Source organism: Carya illinoinensis, chromosome 10 (assembly GCF_018687715.1).
Source record: "Carya illinoinensis cultivar Pawnee chromosome 10, C.illinoinensisPawnee_v1, whole genome shotgun sequence".
NCBI lineage: Eukaryota > Viridiplantae > Streptophyta > Magnoliopsida > Fagales > Juglandaceae > Carya > Carya illinoinensis.
In genome coordinates, this window is record NC_056761.1 from 18,454,893 (window position 1) to 18,474,466 (window position 19,574).

The 19,574-nt window shown below is 41.2% G+C and overlaps 1 protein-coding gene and 1 long non-coding RNA gene across 2 annotated transcripts; both read left to right on the forward strand.

Annotated features, from left to right (window-relative positions):
• Nucleotides 1–1,942: 1,942 nt before the first annotated feature.
• On the forward strand, nt 1,943–2,845 carry LOC122279865. The gene is made up of 2 exons (XR_006229684.1): nt 1,943–2,178; nt 2,269–2,845. It is a non-coding gene; the product is annotated as an uncharacterized LOC122279865 (long non-coding RNA).
• A 1,882-nt stretch (nt 2,846–4,727) lies between these two features.
• Nucleotides 4,728–7,351, forward strand: LOC122278863 ((S)-scoulerine 9-O-methyltransferase-like). Its single transcript, XM_043089069.1, has 3 exons — nt 4,728–5,502; nt 6,451–6,515; nt 6,884–7,351. Exons 1-3 carry the CDS (start codon nt 4,779–4,781, stop codon nt 7,181–7,183), a joined length of 1,089 nt encoding a protein of 362 aa, XP_042945003.1. The 5' UTR covers nt 4,728–4,778; the 3' UTR covers nt 7,184–7,351.
• Nucleotides 7,352–19,574: the final 12,223 nt, after the last annotated feature.

The window sequence follows — 19,574 nt, forward strand, 5'->3', positions numbered from 1 at the left end:
GAGGAAGCAAATAAGTTGGACAAATTTGCATCCGAATCTTTGAATTTAGTCATGAAACAACTAGAGAGAAATAAGGATTTATTGCATGATACAAAATCTGAAATTGCTGCTCTAAAAGAGAAGGTGGGGTTGCAGGAGATTACAATTGGAAGACAGAGGGAATCTCAAGGAGTCAGAATGCTGTCTTGACATGGCCAAAGAAGAAACTTCTGAAATAGCCAAAAAGGTCGAGTCTCCAAATTTGGAGTTTGACACTGTGGAGGAGGAGAAAACCCAGGCCTTGAACAATGAGAAGCTTGCAGCTTCTAGTGCTTAGACCCTATTAGAGGAGAAAAATAAACTTTTAATGAATTGGGAAATTCCATGGATGAAGAGGAGAAGTGCAAGAAGGCGATGGAAAGCTTAGCTTCAGCCTTGCATGAGGTTTCTGTTACTTAGTCAAGGTGAGAATGAAAAATACAAGGCCCAAATAGAAGATCTGAAGTTGGCCTTGAAAGCAGTGAGTGAGAAGTATGAAAGCATGCTTGATGAGAGGCGCTCGATGAGCATGAAAAGCCTATCTCGGGTCTTGGCTGTGCTTCAGAGATGGAGGGCAATGAGAATGGAGGAGGGAGATGCGGGAGATTAGGATTCATAAACCCATATTGGGTCTGGGGAAAGCTTCGGAGATGGAGGAGAATGGAGGCGGGAGACGGAGGAAGGGAATCAAGGGATCCGAATGGGTTTTGTTCGTGCGAAATGCACCGTATCAATTTTTACGTAGATCATCCATGCGCAATATATCCCTGCGCCAAGTCCCCTGCATCTATCATTTTTCTTATATTTTTTATGAAATCAAGTTTATGGCTAATACGGAATCAAATTATGCCTAATTTAAAGAGACTAAAGACAACTCAATTTAAGATAATACCTTAATTTCTTAATATAATAAAATAAAGCCATTTAAAATCAATAAAAAAATTTTGTACAGCACAACATACCCAACTTAAAATAACATATAGTTTGCTACAGTAAAACTAAACCCATCATACAAGAATAAGCCCAAAACAAGTGTCACGCCCATCTTAAAATACAACCGGATAGACTGTAGATATATAATTAATTAACTTCAAACAAAAACGTCACGTGAGACAAGCCCAGCCCACGAAAGCACCATTCACATACATATATAAATACTAGTGGAGGCCAAACGCGCTTTGCACGTTTGCTTAGTTGTGTTTTTTGATTGTCTTATACAAATATTTGTTAGAGTAAATTTGAACAAACAAATAAAAATACAAACATAATTTTATTTTATTTTTTCATGATCATTGTAGTTCTCGACCATATTGGACAGGGCCAATAGAGAGAACATTGAAATTTTGTTGTTGTTACTGATTGAATATTTTTGGATCTGCAGTAAGTTGAATCATCTACTGTTTTTCTGAAACTTGTATTGCAACAATCTCTATAAACGGCAGATGCTCCTATATGTTAAATATTTAATGGGATTAGAACATGAATAAATGTGTAAATAATTAATATACAAAAAAAGCAAAATAAAAAAATAATTAGTATGCTCTTATATGTTATATATTTAATGGGATTAGAAAATTAATAAATGTGTAAATAATTAATTTAAAAAAAAGCAAAATAAAAAAATAATTAGTATTTTATTATAATTTAAAGTTGAAATGTTTCATGTATAGTATAGAAACTGTAGGAATGAAAAAATTATTTTATGAATTTTAAGTTGTGAAATTTATTTTGATGTGTTTTATTAGTATTAATTATTGTTTTGCATTTAAATTGATCTTTACTTTAAGTTAGTTTAATGTTGGACTTTAATTATTTTATTTTATTAATATTGAGTTGTAATATTTTTATTTGGCTCTTATTTATTTTTTTTATTGTGTATTTTTCTTTTGTTGAACTATTCTATTTTCAGATTGAGCCTTTTGAGTATATTTTATTTTTCTTTTGGGCCCAACCCAACCCGTGAGCCTTCATTTTGGGCCCAAGCCCATTCGGAAACCAAGCCTAATCCGTAAGCCATGAAACCCAGCCCCTTGGCAATATGGCGTCGTTTGGCATGCCTTAGGGCTTCTTCTTCCTTTTTTTCTTTCCTTCTCAGCGCCGTTCTCATTTTTCTTCTTCTTCCTTTAGCTGTCGCAACTCTCTTCCACCATTCTTGAACTGGTAATTTCAACCTTTCACTTTTCCTTGTTTTGGTTTTATAATTTTCTACATAATCGATTAAATCTTCTCTCATTTTTGTATTTTCTGCAGGTCGGCTAAAGCCTCATTTCGCACCTTCTTTCCTCTTCTTTGTTGTCTTACGTATTTCTTGTTATTGTGGTGTAAAAGCTTTGCTTTTTCTCTTGTTTTACCTCTTGAATCACGATCTGTTTGGCTCTTGAAATTATCCTTTGTTTTGCCTCCAAACATGAAACTTGAGACCCGGTCCGGATGGCGTGGAGGTTGGGAAGGGCGTGCGGCTGTGCAAAGGGCGTTCGATGAAGATCCCAAATGCCCACCAATCAACGACGTTCCCGTGCGATCCACCGAACACGACCTCCTGTGCCACGTATTCGTGGGTTCCGTCAAAGGAACACAACTGGTTGTCTACCGGCTTAGTCACGAAAAGTCGGTTGGAGGTTAGGGTTCATGGGGTCGATGGAGCCGGGAAGGAAGATGAGGATTGTATGGAATGTAAACGGAGCAGTGCCTAAATCTTCTATGTACACGGAAACAAAAACAGAATTAAAATTTCCTGTTTATTCATGTAGCAATGTGATAGACATTTATTGTTATAGATAGATATTCTGCAATATCATAATAAAGGGCATAAAAGTAATATGATAAATTAGAGTACAGCTTCTTCTACAATTCAGCAGAGCCGACGAAGGAAGGAAAAGTTTGTGCGGCGTCAGAAGCTTACCCAACGAACACAAAGGATGCGGACCCGAGCAGGAAGAAGGGATGGTAGCTGATATATAAAAATAGAGCATACGAAGATTTCTTCGGGTTGGTAGCTGCGTACGAGAGAGAAAGAAAGATGAAAGAGAGAATGCTTTGGGTGGCCGAAACATACCCAATGAAGGAAGAAGAAGCAGCGGCACCGCGCGACGAAGGTTGAGTTTATGGGACTCCAAAACGCGGCTAAGAAAGGCGAACCACAGTTTTGAGATCAACGGAAGCCGAGCTCAACGTGAAGGCTGTGATGGAGGGACGTGGAGGCACCTTTTGGCGTGCTCTGTTTATGGGCAGCAAGAACAGAGGTGCAACCTGCAAGTGTTTTTCGTGCGTGGAGCTGGACAGTGGGCTTCGTGCGGTGGACGAACTCGGATTAGGCTTCCGAGAATGTGGAGGATGTGCAGTTTCCAACGGCGGCAGCGTTAGTGCGTGCAGGGATAATGCCGTAGAGTCTCTAGATGGCCTACGAAAATGCACTATTGCTTGGTTCTTCAACGTATGTGGGAGAGAGAGGAGAGAAAAGAAAGGAATCGACGATATTAAGGATTCATGTGCGGCAACGCTAATTGAGAGAGTTTTACATGCATAAAATGAGATATATATATATAGGTGGTTGAAGCCTTAGGAAAAGAAGGAGAAAGAAATGTGCTTGGGAGACGTGCATGGGCGGAAGATACAACGTGCTCGGCGGTGGAAACTGGTCCCTGGCTTCATGGGCTTGGGTTTGAGCTTTGTTTGGGCTCTGATTCCACGAAAATATCTTATTGTATCAAGAATTTGTTTTCCAATCCAAAATAAATTCTATCTAATCCAAAAACATTCACTGATTTTAACTCACTTAGTAAGCTTAATAAAAAAATAAAGTCCATATCCGCCAAAACAAAATATTTGGGCCCGTAGTCCATAAAAAAAATACTCATTAAATTTCAATTGGGCTTGTTGCTGGACCTGGATGTTACACTCTTTGATGGGAGCTCCTCTGTGACAATAGAGAGATGAGAGAAAAGGACAGAGAGGAAAGAAAGTTTCTACTCAGTTCTAGAATGAAATACACTGATTAGCATTTGGGCACCTATACCCTCACGCAAAACTACGGAAAGTAAGTAAAGGCGGCCCTCAAGTCCACTTAAGCCACTAAACATAAAAGGAAATGCGAACAATTGGGTGTTTATAATTGGGCCTAAACACGGTCTATCCTATTTAAGGAAATGCAACAAACGAAATAACAACGTCTCTAATCTCTCGAGCCCATAGAAGTCAGTGGGCCCAGCCCAGCCTCAATCAACTCCAGCACTTCAGGTTGAAGTACTCAAGTCTGGATGCATCGAAGATTCCTTCTGTCTCGAACCCCATTTCCTTTTCCTCACAAATCCTAGATCTAGGGTTGCAATAAGAAATCATTAACTTTGTTTAAGGGTTTGAAAGAACAATTAAAACTGAACTGATCATATGGTTGGGAATAAATAAATACAAACCGCAATCTCTAACTTAGTCTTTAAGGATTTGGAAAGAAAATTAATCATTAATTTTGAGGTAGATGTCTGAAGTACAAAGATCTATTCCTTAATTCTAGCCCGAGTCGTCCTTTTACTGCTTTTCCTCGATCCATTAATGTTTTCCGGCTTGATGAATATACGGTACATCAGTTTGCAAATTCTATTTTCGTATTATACCAACCCTAAGTTAAACTCTATAGCTAGCCAGGATAGCTAGCTATTGTTATCGTTCGGAAACTGACTAATTCGATTATAAATACATGCATATTGCTTATGCTAATTATATTGATAAGGAAAGATATCAAAAAGATAGAACAAGTCCAAAACATGGAAGTCCAAGAAGATGGAGACCATTTCATAAGCTCGCAGTTGGCTGGTTTGGCTAGCGCCCAAATGGCTCTAAGAGCTGCAATTGAGCTGAAAGTGTTCAGTATAATCGCAGATGCAGGGCCTGATGCTCATCTTTCTGCAGCAGAGATAACTTCAAAGATCCCAACAAAAGATCCAAGTTCTGCAGCATGCACTTTGGAGAGGATGCTAAGAGTTCTTGGTGCAAACTCCATCTTATCAATAGCTCGAAAGCCATTAGGAAATAATGGAGAACACGGACGCCATGAATGGACCTATGGCCTGACAAAGAAAAGCCGATGCTTAGTGAATAGCAGTACCACCGACGAGGCAACTTTCTCAACTTCCTTCATCTTATTTGCTACTGAAAGGGAGGTGCTGGAGAGCCAACGTACGATCAAGGATGCGGTGCTTGATCCTGGAAGCTCGCCATTCTACAAGGCCTATGGGGTGAACTTTTATGACTACATGGGAGAGAAGCCAAGACTGAGACAATTGTTCAATGAGTTTTTGGAAGTTATCTCTAAATTAATTTTTGATGATATGTTTAAGTTTTACGGCGGCTTCAAAGATTTGAAGGAGTTGATGGACGTGGGGGGCGGCATCGGAACCACTCTTGCAAAGATAACCTCTATGTATTCACACGTTCGTGGATTGAACTTTGATCTGCCCGATGTAATTGCTGCTGCTCCCAAGCTCCCAGTTTAGGCCTTTGAGTTCTTCTTAGAAGTTGGTTTGTAAATACGTCACTTATTGCGGGACTCATTATCAGTTACTAAAAGAGAAAAAATGCTATATATATTTAGCTTGGTTGATGTGGAGTATGTACGTACGCGTTGTGTGTCAGTAAGCGAATTTCAAACAGATTTTTTTCTTGAACCAAAATACATAGGACTTGCGAAAGATATACGACATCATGTCGAAGTCCTCTATAATTTATGGGTAATGATACAAATATTTTAGAATAATTCTACATATAAGCGTGAAGTTTGTAAAAATCGCGTAATCGCTTTAAAAAAAGTGAGATCCACAATTAAAAATTTTATTTTTTCATATGGGTCTCATATTTTTTTTCACTTTTTTCTAAGTGATTATGCAGCGATTACACAATTCACAGTTACAAATATCTTTTCTTAATATTTTGTAGAGTTTTGCTATATACAAGTACAATCGTGTACTAATCTGTGTACTAATACTGATTCATTCATACTTAAAATTTAAATTAACACTGTTTTCAATAAAATCTATTTTTTGACCAATCACATCACATGGGTATACTGATTAGTGCACAATTATGCTTGCAACTATATTTTTCCTATTTTGTATCAGTAGGGACAAAGAAACAATTAGCTCCTTCTCTCTAATTTCATATCAGTACGTAGGTGAGAACATGTATACTAGTCAATCTAAATATACATGAGAATTTTCTAATTAATACATAACCATGGTACTCATGTCTAATACAATTTTCTATGATATGATACCAAGTATCAATTATTCATCGCGTGCCAGTTATTTGGTATGTTAATTTCTCGTTCAAAAGATCTAGCTAGCTAGTCACAACAATATTCACAGTTAATCATGTCTAGTACTTCTTACGTAAGTACGTACGATAATCAACTCGAAATATTATTCATTTAATTGTCTGCAGGTGTAAAGCATGTGGCTGGAGATATGTTCAAATCAATCCCAAATGCCCAAACAATTTTATTGAAGGTTTCCTTCTCATTCTCCTATGAATTCTTTTTTTTTTTAGGCATCCTTTTATTCATGAATTCTGGGGGCCATATGGTAATTAATTCAAATTAGAGGGCAAGGGATCAAGTATGCATGATGTCTTGGGAACTTGTAGTATGGTGTTTGAAACTGGAAGAATTAATAACGAAAACTATGGATCCCAAATGATCTGCAATTGAGATGCAAAAATCATGTATATATAAATGAATAAATAAATAGGGAAAATGCATGAAATATGAGTATATATATACTTACGTACGTGATCATAATATGAAGTATATATAAATACTTCCCTATAATAATGCAAGATTGCAAAAATTTGTGCATTTTGATTTCTACGTAAGCAGTGGATACTCCACAACTGGGATGATGAGCATTGCAAGAAGTTGTTGATAAATTGCTGGGAAGCATTACCAAGAGATGGAAAGGTGATAATCGTGGAAATGGCAATCTCTGAAGCATTGGGAAACAATCTCGAGGCAACGGACGTTCTTATTCAAGACTACTTTATGATGCTCCTAATGAATGGAGGTAAAGAGCGAACACTGGCAGAATTCGAGGATCTGGGAAAAGCTGTAGGGTTTACTAAAATTAAGATCTTCCCAATGCCTCGTTGGTCAATTCATGTTATAGAGTTTCATAAGTAATTAAGAGTACTCGTGTGTGAGTTCCAATCTGCCAGAATAAAACGAAATGGTTGAGAATAAAATTTAAAGCAATTGGAGAGCAAACAAAAACAAAAGGACGACCTATTGTACCTTAATTTCGTGCTTTAATTTCTGTATAATAAAAATATAACTTTCCATTGCTTTGTATGTTTCTCCTTAGTTTAATTTATAACATATTTCTCTTTTGTTTTATATTAAATTTCTGTATAAGATGTCGATCGATCCATCACTCAAGATATGTTTACGATAGTATAGGTAGGCTTAATGTTGCCCACAACATATTTGAAAAAGAAAAATGATTTAGTCATAAAGAAATTTTACAAAAATAAACTCATAAACTGAGATATCTTGATATGATACAAAGTATATCTAAAGTATTATATGAAGCCATGTTAGTTTGTAAGTATACTTTTGTTAGATCTCTTTATGACTGTAATACTTTTCTTTACAAATTTATTGTCAATCATCTCATTTTATTGCCAATGAGATCATGTAGATTGCAACGTAAACATGAGATACTTGATACTCTCTTTTCTTTTTTCCTTTCTTTTTTTGGGCTTCAACAGTAAAGAAACTGTACAAATTAGTTATATGTATTGTAACACCCTACTCCCCACAGTTATATGCTACAATACATATAAATTACTACTAATCTTGATTTAAAAATCTTTTTCTTTACTCTGATCTCCCCGTGATGAGTCCTCCTCTTCCTCCTTTGAGTAAGAGTGTGGTTATAGTCTTCTTACGCCAGTAGGGAGAGCTTGTCTCTCAAGGGAGAGTTACAGTCAATATAGTCCTTGGTAATGGAGGAAGAGGACCTTTCCAGGAGGTGGGAGAGACTGCATCTATCCCAAGAGGAAAATAAGGTTTTTCATGTCTCTAATGAAGGTAAGTCAGGGAATCCCACAAGATGGAAGCACTGTGTCATTGGTGGTATACTAGTGGACAAAGGAATAAGCCATGAAGCATTTCGACTGACAATGTCTCAGGTGTGGAAGTTAGATGGTTGGGTGCAATTCAAGGAACTGGGCAACCTCAAATTCTTGATTGAATTCCAACATCTCGCTGATAAAGACAGAGTACTAGGAGGAAGACCCTGGTTCTTTGATCGTAACCTCCTGTCCCTACAAGAGGTTGATGAGAAAATGCCCATGAACTCTGTCAACTTCAAGTTCGAACCTTTCTGGGTACAGTTGCATGGGCTCCCCTTGGCTGCAATGACTGTGGAAGTTGGTACTCAGCTGGGTGCTGCCATAGGGGAAGTAATCCGTGTACAAGCTGATTCAAATGGATGGGCGTGGGGCAGATGTATGAGAATAAGAGTGGCTGTGAACCTAAACAAACCATTACTGAGGGGGAAGTGGTTAGAGATGGGAAACCAGACATACTGGATCTCATGTAAATACGAAAGACTCCAAAACATATGTTTCACTTGTGGCATCCTATCACACAAAGGTCGAATATGCAGTAAATCTAAGGGGGAGAGACCAGAGGATGGAAGAACAAGAGAGCAGTTTGGTCCATGGATCAGAGCTCAACCCATGAACTCCTCCATTTTTGACTTCCGTAAGTATCGTGGCTCAGGAGGGTCTATTCACCAGCAGGGGTGGAACAAAGAAGCAGAAGCAGCCGCAGTTAATGACGAAAAGAAAGATGTGAGAGAAAGAAACTTGGTGAATCACCTCGAACCAATCAAAGAGCCTCCTACAAGGAAAACCATAGTTCTGCCCTCCAAGTCAGAAGGGGATGGTGAGGATTGCACGGTACTTGGCTCGAAGGATGGGACACACAGGCCAGATCAGAAAGCTAAGTTGAAAGGCCAGGATGTAAAGGAAGAGGCTATGGAAAAGGTAGGACCTCAGATAGATACCGAAATGGTGTACACCCGAGGGGACATGATCCAGGTGGAAACAGATGATTTTCAGACTTCTCAACCTAGTCTGCTGAAGAGTACATGCACCATAGGCAAGGACCCTTTGGGAACTTTTCGTAATTCAGATGAGGTGGACAAATACCCTGCTGGAAGCATAACAAAGAAAAGGGGAGCTACGTGGAAAAGAAAAGCTAGAGAGTTGGGTCCCCGAGTGACTAGAGCCAGAGAAGCTAGTTGTAAGAAAAGGGGCTCCAGTGACTGTAGCCTTGAGGGGGAGGTGGGCCTGTCAAGTAAGAAGATCAGGTTGTCTGGTCCCACTACAGTAAACACTTCCAGTTCTCAGTTGGTGGAGGCTGTTTTACAGCCCCACCAAGGGCCATGATAGGCCTTACTTGGAACTGTAGGGGGCTTGGGAACCCCCGTACAGTTAGAGAGCTCCAAATGCTGGTTAAAACTAAGTGGCCCAAATTCATTTTCCTAATAGAAACTAAATGTGGTAGGAACAAAGTTGAAGAGGTGAGATCAAGGGTGGGTTTTGACTGTTCTATAGTGGTGGAAAGTAGGGGGTTGAGTGGAGGTCTGGCCTTCATGTGGCATAGTGAAGATAATTTCATCCTACAATCTTATTCTCAGTACCACATTTCGATGCTTCTGCAAATGGAACACAACAGGGAACATATCCTGTTAACTGGTTTCTATGGATCGCCAGTCACAGCTCATAGGAGAGACAGTTGGAAGCTGTTAAAGTTGTTGAAACCAAGAGAGGGTCTGGCATGGCTTTGCTTTGGAGACTTCAATGAGATCCTGCATATACATGAGAAGTAGTGGGGAGCAGTGAGACCTCATCACCAGATGGAAGAATTTAGCAGGGGTTTGATGGAGTGTGGTCTGAGTGATATGGGGTTTGAAGGCAATAAATTCACATGGTGTAATAATAGAGAGGAGCCTTTCTTCACCAAGGAAAGACTTGATCGTGCATTTGGAAATTTGGAATTAACATTGAACTTCTCTGAATGTTGCATCCAGGCACTAGCAGCACTTTCTTCAGACCATAGTCCTCTTGTAATGCATCTAAAGCAGGGTGGGGGAAGGTATATCAGCAACGAGAATGGGAATGAGAGAATTTTTAGATATGAAGCCTCATGGAAAATGTATGAAGATTGCAGTACAATAGTCACCAACTGCTGGTCCCCTCAATTGCACCAAAGAGGTTCGCATTTGTGGTGGACACAGCAGTGCTTGAGCAAGTGCAAAGAAGGCCTAGTGAAGTGGAGTAATACCACCCTCAAAAAGCAAAGGAAAATGATTCAAGCGAAGCTGGCCCAACTGGCTACCGTGCAGGAAGACAACACTGGAACAGATAATAACACAATCAGAGAGGTTCAGCTAGAACTTGACAGGCTACTGGAAGAAGAAAATGCCAAATGGAAGCAAAGAGCTAAGCAAGTCTGGCTTAAAGATGGAGACAGAAATTCCAAGTTCTTCCATAGATGTGCAAACCAGAGAAGGAAAACTAATGAGATCAAATGCTTGGTTAGGGAGGATGGTAGCCTGTCCAGGGATTTAATGGAAATTTCTGAGTGCTTTGGGAACTACTACCAGACCCTTTTCACTTCAGATGACCCTGTGGGTATTGAGGAATGTATAACCAGGCTCGACAGGAAGGTGGACAGGAACATGAACTCCTTACTGGATGCAGATTTCTCAACTGGGGAGGTAAAAGAAGCTTTGTTTCAGATGAACCCCCTCGGGTCACCAGGACCAAATGGATTCCTTGCTGAATTCTACCAAGCTCACTGGAATATAGTTGGTGACAAGGTTACTCAAGCTGTCCTAGAGGTCCTAAACTCAGGGGGAGATATTAGTGGTATAAACCAAACTTTTATAGTGCTCATTCCCAAGACCAAAGGTCCCAAAAGTGTCAAGGAGTTCAGACCTATCTCGCTGTGCAATGTGTTATACAAGGTAGTATCAAAGGTCCTTTCCAATAGACTTAAGTTAATCCTCCCTCAAATTATATCCCAAACTCAAAGTGCTTTTGTCCCTGGGAGAATGATCCTCGATAATGTAATTGTTGCTTTTGAAACCATGCACTCTATGTCAATTCGAAGGGGGAGGCAGCAAGGTCATATGGCCATTAAACTTGATATGAGCAAAGCATATGATAGGGTTGAGTGGGCCTTCTTGCAAGCTGTTATGATCAGGATGGGATTCTCAGAGAAGTGGATCAGGTTGGTGATGGGCTGTGTAACAAGTGTATCTTACTCTCTGCTCCTTAATGGGTCCTCACAGGGTTTCTTTAAACCATCAAGGGGCATAAGGCAGGGGGATCCCCTTTCTCCATACCTTTTCCTGCTGGTGTCTGAGGTGCTTAGTAGTCTCCTCAATAATGCTGAAAGGAATAGAAGGATTCATGGCTTTCCTATTGGTAGGGGGCAGATTAACATAAACCATTTACTCTTTGCAGATGATTGTTTGCTGTTTTGTAAAGCTAAAGCTGAGGAATGGGTCACTATTAACCAGCTACTCAGTATTTATGAAGGGGCCTCGGGTCAGAAGATCAACAAGGACAAAACCTCAATCTACTTTAGTGCCAATACAAAACCAGAAGCTAAAGACTACATACTGGGATTAGCTGGCACTAGAGCTACCAAATGCTATGAGAGGTATCTGGGTCTACCTTCTCTGGTAGGTAGATCAAGGTACAAAGCCTTCAAAAACATGATTGACAGAGTAAAATGTAAGGTGACCAACTGGAAGACAAAGCTCCTCTCACAGGCAGGGAAAGAGGTCCTCCTCAAAGCAGTCGTCCAGGCTCTTCCAACATACACCATGGGAGTTTTCAAGCTCCCTAAAGGGCTGTTGATGGAAATTAACAAGGTGATGAACCAGTTCTGGTGGGCCAAACAGGATAAGGGTAAAACAGTGCATTGGGTCTCATGGAGTCAAATGGGAAAATCAAAGGAGTCAGGAGGGATGGGATTCCAAGATTTTGAGGTTTTCAACACAGCTCTACTGGCTAAGCAAGCATGGCGTATCATTCAGTTCCCTGCATCTTTGGCCTCCCAAGTCCTCAAGGCAAAATACTTCAGGAATTCTAATTTTCTTCAGTCCAAGTTGGGGGCCAGACCTTCTCTTATTTGGAGGAGTATTTATTCCTCAAGGGCTCTAATTGAGAAAGGATCTATATGGAGAATTGGTAATGGAAGGGAGACTAAAATATGAAAAGATAGATGGTTACCTCAACCATCATCTTACATGGTCCAAGGACACGGGCAAATCATGGATGAGGAAGCTATGGTTTCTGAGCTTATAGATGAAAACACCAGACAGTGGGACAGGGAAAAGATCCTAAGGTTGCTTGGACCTTCAAATGCTGCAGTGATCCAGAAGATCCATGTGAGCACGAGTGGAGCAAGGAATAGGCTTGTCTGGTTAGGCACTAAGGATGGTGGTTTCACAGTGAGGAGTGCATATCACATGCAAAGGGAACTCATAGCAGAACAGAAGGGCCAGTCATCAAGTGGATCTCTTGATTTCAAAAACTGGACATGCTTTTGGAAATTAAAGATTCCCAATGCAGTCAAGGTTTTTCTATGGAGAGCATGCCTGGAATCTTTGCCTACAATGTCTAACCTCTTCAAGAAGAAAATAGTGAGCTCTCCTCTCTGCCCAGTTTGCTGCAGTTCTGATGAGACAGCAGGACACATTCTGTGGAACAGCCCATCAGCCATGGATGTGTAGAGCTATGGTCCAAAGAGAATCCAAAAAAGTTCTGTGAGGGCAGAGAGCTTTTTTAAGATCATTGAGGAGCTAAGTGACCTATGTGACATACAAACAATGGGGGCCTTTGCTATGATAGCAAGGGATATCTGGCAAAGAAGAAACAAGCTGGTTTTTGAGGGACCATTTCTGCATCCTAGAACTCTAGCACAGAGGGCTGCCCATCAACTGAAGGAATTTAAACTGGCTCAGGTGGTTTCAAAGTCTGACTCCCGAGTGCACAACAACCAGGCATCAATATGGTCTCCTCCTCCAGAGGGAACTGTTAAGGTGAACTGGGATGCAGCCGTTAGTGAAGCTTACGACAGGGTGGGGATTGGTCTTGTTGCTCGGGATCATGGGGGTAATGTGATCGCTATAAAAAGGGTGGCTAGGGAGGGCTATGTTGCTCCGTTAATGGCAGAAGCTTTGGGAGGACTTCATGCAGCTATGTTTGCAGCCGAGCTCAACCTGTCCTCAGTGGTGCTGGAGGGTGATTCTCTACAGGTGGTCCAGGGTCTTAGCCTTTGCGGGGAGAGATGGGATAATGTTGGCTTGATCTTGTTAGACACTAGAGCCTTTTTCTCTAGGTTTGTTCACTGCAGTGTTTCCTTTGTAAGAAGAGGTGGCAATCAAAAAGCTCATTGTTTAGCTAGGGAAGCTTTAGAGGTTTCAGGGGAGTCATCTACAAGGGCCAGTCAGCCTCGTTGTAATATGTTCTCTTCCATGTCTTTAAGTTGAATATACAAGTTTATTTCCTTTCAAAAAAAAAAATCTTTTTCTTTATTACGAAAGAAGCGCCATGTACAAAGATTTTATAAATAAAATTATTCTTTATAAAATATTGAGACCATAAGAGAGAGAGAGAGAGAGAGAGAGAGAGAGAGAGAGAGAGAGAGAGAGAGAGAGAGAGTGGGAGTATTTATTAAAATTTATTGAAATTTGTGCTATAAAAATCATAACTTAAAATCTCTGTTCATAATCTAAGCCACTTTCACGCCTCCCTAGACCAAGTTTAGTCCTATAGCTCTGCTTTCATAAATATTCTGACCTGTGGTGGTTTAAAAACATAAAATAACTAAAATGAGTAGAAAACTTAGTAACACTCATCATAACATAAACATACTTAATATAAGTTTTTTCATAAAATATTTCATGCTGAGAATTAAAATCATGACTATACATAAATATGCTGATGACATGCATGACTTGAAAATATTTTTAGTATATTGGTTGATCTGAATTATCTGACTTGTTTGATTAACCAACACACTTAACCCTATGTGCAAGGTTGTGCACTAGTCCCACATCTTGTGGCCACAAGGGTAACCACTGATATGATCTGATAAAATACTATGGTGGACCACGCTTGTGATGACCCGATTTTACGTGTATTTTCACTAAACGGTTGTTTTTAATTTAATTAATATAGTGGTTTATTTATTTTAAATTATTGTGTTTTAAATTGGTTTTTAATTTATTTGATGCAGTGTTGAATTTATTTAGTCGTTTTACGATTTTTAAAATCGTTTTCGACGGATCTGTTTTAGTTTCCGAAGGGAGGACTGAACCTCATTTCTTTTCCATCATCTTTTCTTTTTCTCTTTTCTTTTTTTTTCTTCTTTCTCTTTTTTCTTCTTTTTCTTTCTTTCTTTTTCTTTCTTTTCTCTCCTCCCCGGTTCTCTCTCCCACGCGACACACTCTCTCTCATCTCCCTCACGCCGTTCCGTCCAGCCACCCAGGACTGCCGCTCGCCGGTTCTGTGAGCCACACCACCACCACCGTTTTCTTCCCCTCCCTCCGGTGAACCACCCCACCAATTTTCATCCCCAACTGTGCTGCCGTTTAGTCGGAAAACCACCATCAAGCCGCACGGTTTTAGCTCCGATTTGCCGCCGTCGCTCCACCTCCGGCCACCACCTCTTCACCACTTCATCACCGACTCCTTGCCGTCCTAACCCACCCATTTCTGGCCTCATTCCATCACCGGAGTAGCTCCCACGAACTAGCTTTCCGATTTAGGTATTTTGGCCTTCCTCCGCCGTTTTCGCCGTCACCCACGACCAAAATCCACTTCCACTGGCTTCATAAACATCCTTAGGCTATTCCCTATCAATCCCGAGCTTTGGTTTGTCCCCATTCAAAAGTGGGTATTTTACAACCCACGGCCACAGTGAAATTTCACTGTTGCGTTGCTTTTCTTCCGCCGTTTGCAACACCGCGAGCTTTCGAAAAATACCATATAGCGCTGTAAGTATTTTCCAAACCTTACTTTTAGATTTAAATATATTTTTCTCATTCAATAAATATTTATCTGCTGGTTGGTTGATTCTGGACTGAGTCCGAGGAGTTCGGGGGTCAGATGGTTTGAGGACGGAGTGCTTGGTTATGTTTGTTTGTGATTTGGTTGGTTATTCGTGCCATGAGGCGTGCGTTGCATATTGCATATTTGTACATTTTATTTTAATCGAGAAAATCCCGTTTTATTGGCGTAAATGGTTTTTGGGTGCGTGTGTCTCACGAGCCCAAGCCGGGATGAGTTATTATCTTGGTGGAGCTCCTCTGGTCACTCGGGAGTAGATAATACTGAGTGACATCCCCTGGATTTTCGCAGGTCGACGACCGGATCGCACAATACGGTAACGCTGTTGTGTCGACTCCGTGGTCCCTAGAGTGGCGGGGACTAGAGGATGGCTTGGCCAGGTACGTGCAAGGCGCGAGTCTGGGCATCGCTCGTTTAGGTGTCACATGCGTAGTCGTTACCTGCGGTGTGGCACAGAGCCAGTATGTGCGGATGATCCCTAGGGGAGATCATGGTGTATGCATAATTGGATGGTTTTTATGGTTTTCGGATACGGGCCATTTTCTGGGAAAATGGCGAGATTTGATTTTGAGGCTTTTGATCCATTTTCTGGGAAAATGGTGGTTTGGGCCGTTATCTGGGATAATGGCGAGGTTTGGTTTTAAGCGATATGTTTTTTTGGGCCAAATGGGTTTTTGGCGTGCGTGGAAAAATATGGTTTTACGAGACGTGTGCGTTGGTTTTCCTTTCATGCATATTGTTTGAGTTTTATATATTTTTATCTAGTGATGTTTGGATTTTACTTACCTGCGGCACCATTTTTGGTTGCGTAGATTTTGGTGTAGAGTTCGAGGAGGAGGAGGAGGCTGAACCCGAGGATGCGGCTCCGCTGGAGTTTTTAGTGGTGTTTATGTTTTGTATTTGGCTTTGAAATAATAATTGTGTTTTGGAATATTTTAATATGTATGTTTTGATCAGTTTTATATTAAACTAAGAAAAATTCTGTTACTTAGTTATATGACTTGCTATCCGCTGTGTGTTTATTCGTGCATAATTGTTGCTTATACACACACTTGGCACACGTTGATAGGGTGGTGACCGGTGATGTCATCATCCGGACGTCTCGATTTTCCCGTGTTCGTGCGTGGGGATTTGGGGGCGTCACAGGTGGTATCAGAGCGGTTTGGCTCTGGGTAAAACCACATGTCCCGTAGGTAGTACCAGAATGTTTTTTTAAGTTGTGTTTTAAAAATTATGTTAAGTAAAGTTGCTATTTGATTTGTTTTATTTGTTTGAGCTTGTTTTTATTTTATTTAGTTATGTTTTTGCAAGCTGGTTTATTTTTGTTTCTTGTTATGTGGTGTTGGTTTTTGGGTTTTGTTTTTTTGTTGGTTTTATTTGTTTTTGTTTTCTTAAAGGGGGTCAAAGGTTGTGGTGGCATGAAAAATGGTGAGACCAAGGAAATCTACTCAAGGGCCTCGGGACAATACGTCGAGGGATGACTCCATAGCCCAAGCAATATGGCAGATGACGGAGTTCATCCAGCAGAATTTTAGGCCACAGCAGGCAGGGCCTTGGGCCACAACAAGGGGGTCCCTGGCCACAACAAGGAGGGCCTTGTCCACAACAAGAAGGGCTTTGGCTACAACCAGGAGGTCCTTGGCCACATCAGGGAGGGCCTTGGCTATACCCAGGAGGGCCTAGTAGCATGGTGCAAGCCGGATGCACCTATGAGCGCTTTCTGGCGCATAGGACTCCACACTTCACTGGGGAAGAGGATTCACTTCAAGTTGGAAAGTGGATCAAGGATTTGAAAAGAACTTTTGAGGTGTGTGGTTGCACCGAGGCGCAACAAGTACTCTACGCCAGCTATTTGTTGCAAGGCATCGCTTTTGATTGGTGGGATACCAAGAGGGTAATGCTGGAATCAAAATTAGGATCTTTCGCCGCTGTGACCTGGCAGCGCTTCAAGAAAGAGTTTAATGATCCCTTCTTTCCCGCTTCTGTAAGGAAGCAAAAGGCAAGATAGTTCTCAAATTTGGTCCAAGGGAGCACGACAATGGAACAGTACTCTCGAAGATTTATAGAACTTGGGCGATTTGCTCCCCACCTCATCGCCACTGAGGCAATGCAAGCTGAGCGTTTTCAGGAGGGACTACGCCCTGATATACGCCGTATGGTGGTCAGTCACCGGATATCCACTTTTCAGGACTTAGTGGATGTGGACACCCTTATAGAGCAAGAGAATAATTTGAGTATGGGCTCCCCTCTGGGACATAAGAGGCAGAGTTTTTCTGGTGAAGGAAGCAGCTCGGGTTCACCTCAGAAATTTGTTCAGCGGACCAGAACTGGACCGCAAGCATCTTCAGGTGTTCGCATGGGAGGACGTGTGCCAGTTTGCGGAGTTTGTAATAGAGGCCATGTGGGTGAGTGCTCTTCTAGTGGGGCTCGATGCTATAATTGTGGCCAGTAGGGTCACTTTGCCCGTGAGTGTCCAAGACCAGTTCAAGGAAGCCGTGGAGGTAGACGCGGTGGAAAAACAAATCCAAGACAAGCAGTGCAAGCCCAGGTTTATGCTGTTACACCCGGAGATGTGGATGATGAGGCACCAGCGACCCATGATGCTAGAGTAATTACAGGTATGGATTTAATTTAATTTTATGTTGGATTTGATTTTTGGTGTGCTTTGATTTCTTTGTGCTTTTGGATTTCATGGGTTTATGTGTTTGGTTCAGGGAGAGTCCGTTTATATGAGTTTTATGCTTGCACTTTGTTTGATTCTGGTGCATCACAGTCGTTTGTATCTTCCACGTTTGCTCGAATGTGTAATTTGGTCACGGAACCTTTGCCAAAGTCATTGGTAGTGGCTCTACCCAATGGTAAAATGGTGTGGTGTTCCAATGTTGCTTTGGGATGCCCGTTAAATTTTGATGGAAGGTTCTTGGATGCTGATTTGGTGGTGTTTAAGCTGTTGGGTTTTGATATCATCCTCGGGATGGATTGGCTATTCTGATATTCTGTGAGTATTAATTGCAGAAGTCGGGTAATTAGCTTTCAGCTTCCACATGGTGATTGTCTAGAATTTATGGGAAGTAAGCTAAAAGAAAAGCCGGTAATTATATCGGCAATTCAAGCAAGAAGAGAGATTGCATGGGGAGCGGATGCATTCTTAGTCCAGATGGTGTCTATGCCGTCTGAGAATGAGTCTTTGGTAGACATTCCAGTTGTGGAAGAATTTCCCGATGTGTTTGTGGATGACTTGCCTGGACTACCCCCTGTTCGAGAAATGGAGTTTCTTATAGACTTGGAACCCGGAGCGGCTCTTGTACATAAAGCTCCTTACCGCATGGCACCGGCTGAATTAAAAGAGTTGAAGACTCAGTTGCAAGAGCTGGTAGATAAGGGGTTCATTCAACCAAGTACTTCGCCGTGGGGTGCGCCAGTTCTGTTTGTTAAAAAGAAAGATGGAACCCTCCGTATGTGCATTGATTATCGGGAATTAAATAAGGTGACCATCAAAAATAAATATCCTCTCCCACGGATTGATGATTTGTTTGATCAGCTACAAGGAGCAGCTGTGTTCTCGAAGATTGATTTGAGGTCGGGATACTACTAGTTGAGGATCAGAGACAAGGATGTGCCTAAAACTGCTTTCAGGTCGAGATATGGGCATTATGAATTTAAGGTGATGCCGTTTGGATTAGCCAATGCCCCTGCTGCTTTCATGGATTTAATGAATCAAGTATTTCGACCTTATCTGGATTCCTTTGTGGTAGTATTCATTGATGATATTCTGATTTATTCCCGAGATGTTGAAGAGCATGTGTATCATCTTCGTCTAGTTCTTGAGAAATTGAGAGAACACCAGTTGTATGCCAAGCTCAGCAAGTGTGAATTCTGGTTGGAGGAAGTCAGATTTCTTGGGCATGTGATTTCCCGAGACGGAGTGGCGGTTGATCCTAGTAAGGTGGAAGCCATTTTGTCATGGCAGCGTCCGACTACAGTGTGCGAGATCCGGAGTTTCTTGGGACTTGCCGGATATTACTGAAGATTTGTGGAGGGATTTGCTCGCCTATCCGGACCTCTCACAGCTTTGACTTGGAAGAATGCAGAATTTGTTTGGTCAAATAAATGTGAGAGACGCATAAGCCATTCGTGATGACGGCACCAGTGTTAGCGCTTCCAGAACCGCATAAGCCATTCGTAGTCTTCAGCGATGCATCTAAATTTGGATTGGGTTGTGTCCTTATGCAGGAAGGATGGGTTGTTGCCTATGAATCTCATCAGCTAAAGGACCATGAGAAGAATTATCCGACGCATGATTTGGAATTGGCTGCGATTGTTTTTGCTCTCAAGATCTGGCGGCACTTTTTGTATGGGGAAGCTTGTGAAGTATACACCGATCACAAGAGCTTGAAGCACTTGTTTTCCCA

Coding starts and splice junctions, on each gene's coding strand:
- LOC122278863 (XM_043089069.1), top strand. CDS start 4,779: ATGGAAGTCCAAGAAGATGGAGACCATTTCATAAGCTCGCAGTTGGCT. Junction 5,503..6,450: donor TGCTGCTCCCAAGCTCCCAG/TTTAGGCCTTTG, acceptor AATTGTCTGCAG/GTGTAAAGCATGTGGCTGGA. Junction 6,516..6,883: donor CCCAAACAATTTTATTGAAG/GTTTCCTTCTCA, acceptor CTACGTAAGCAG/TGGATACTCCACAACTGGGA.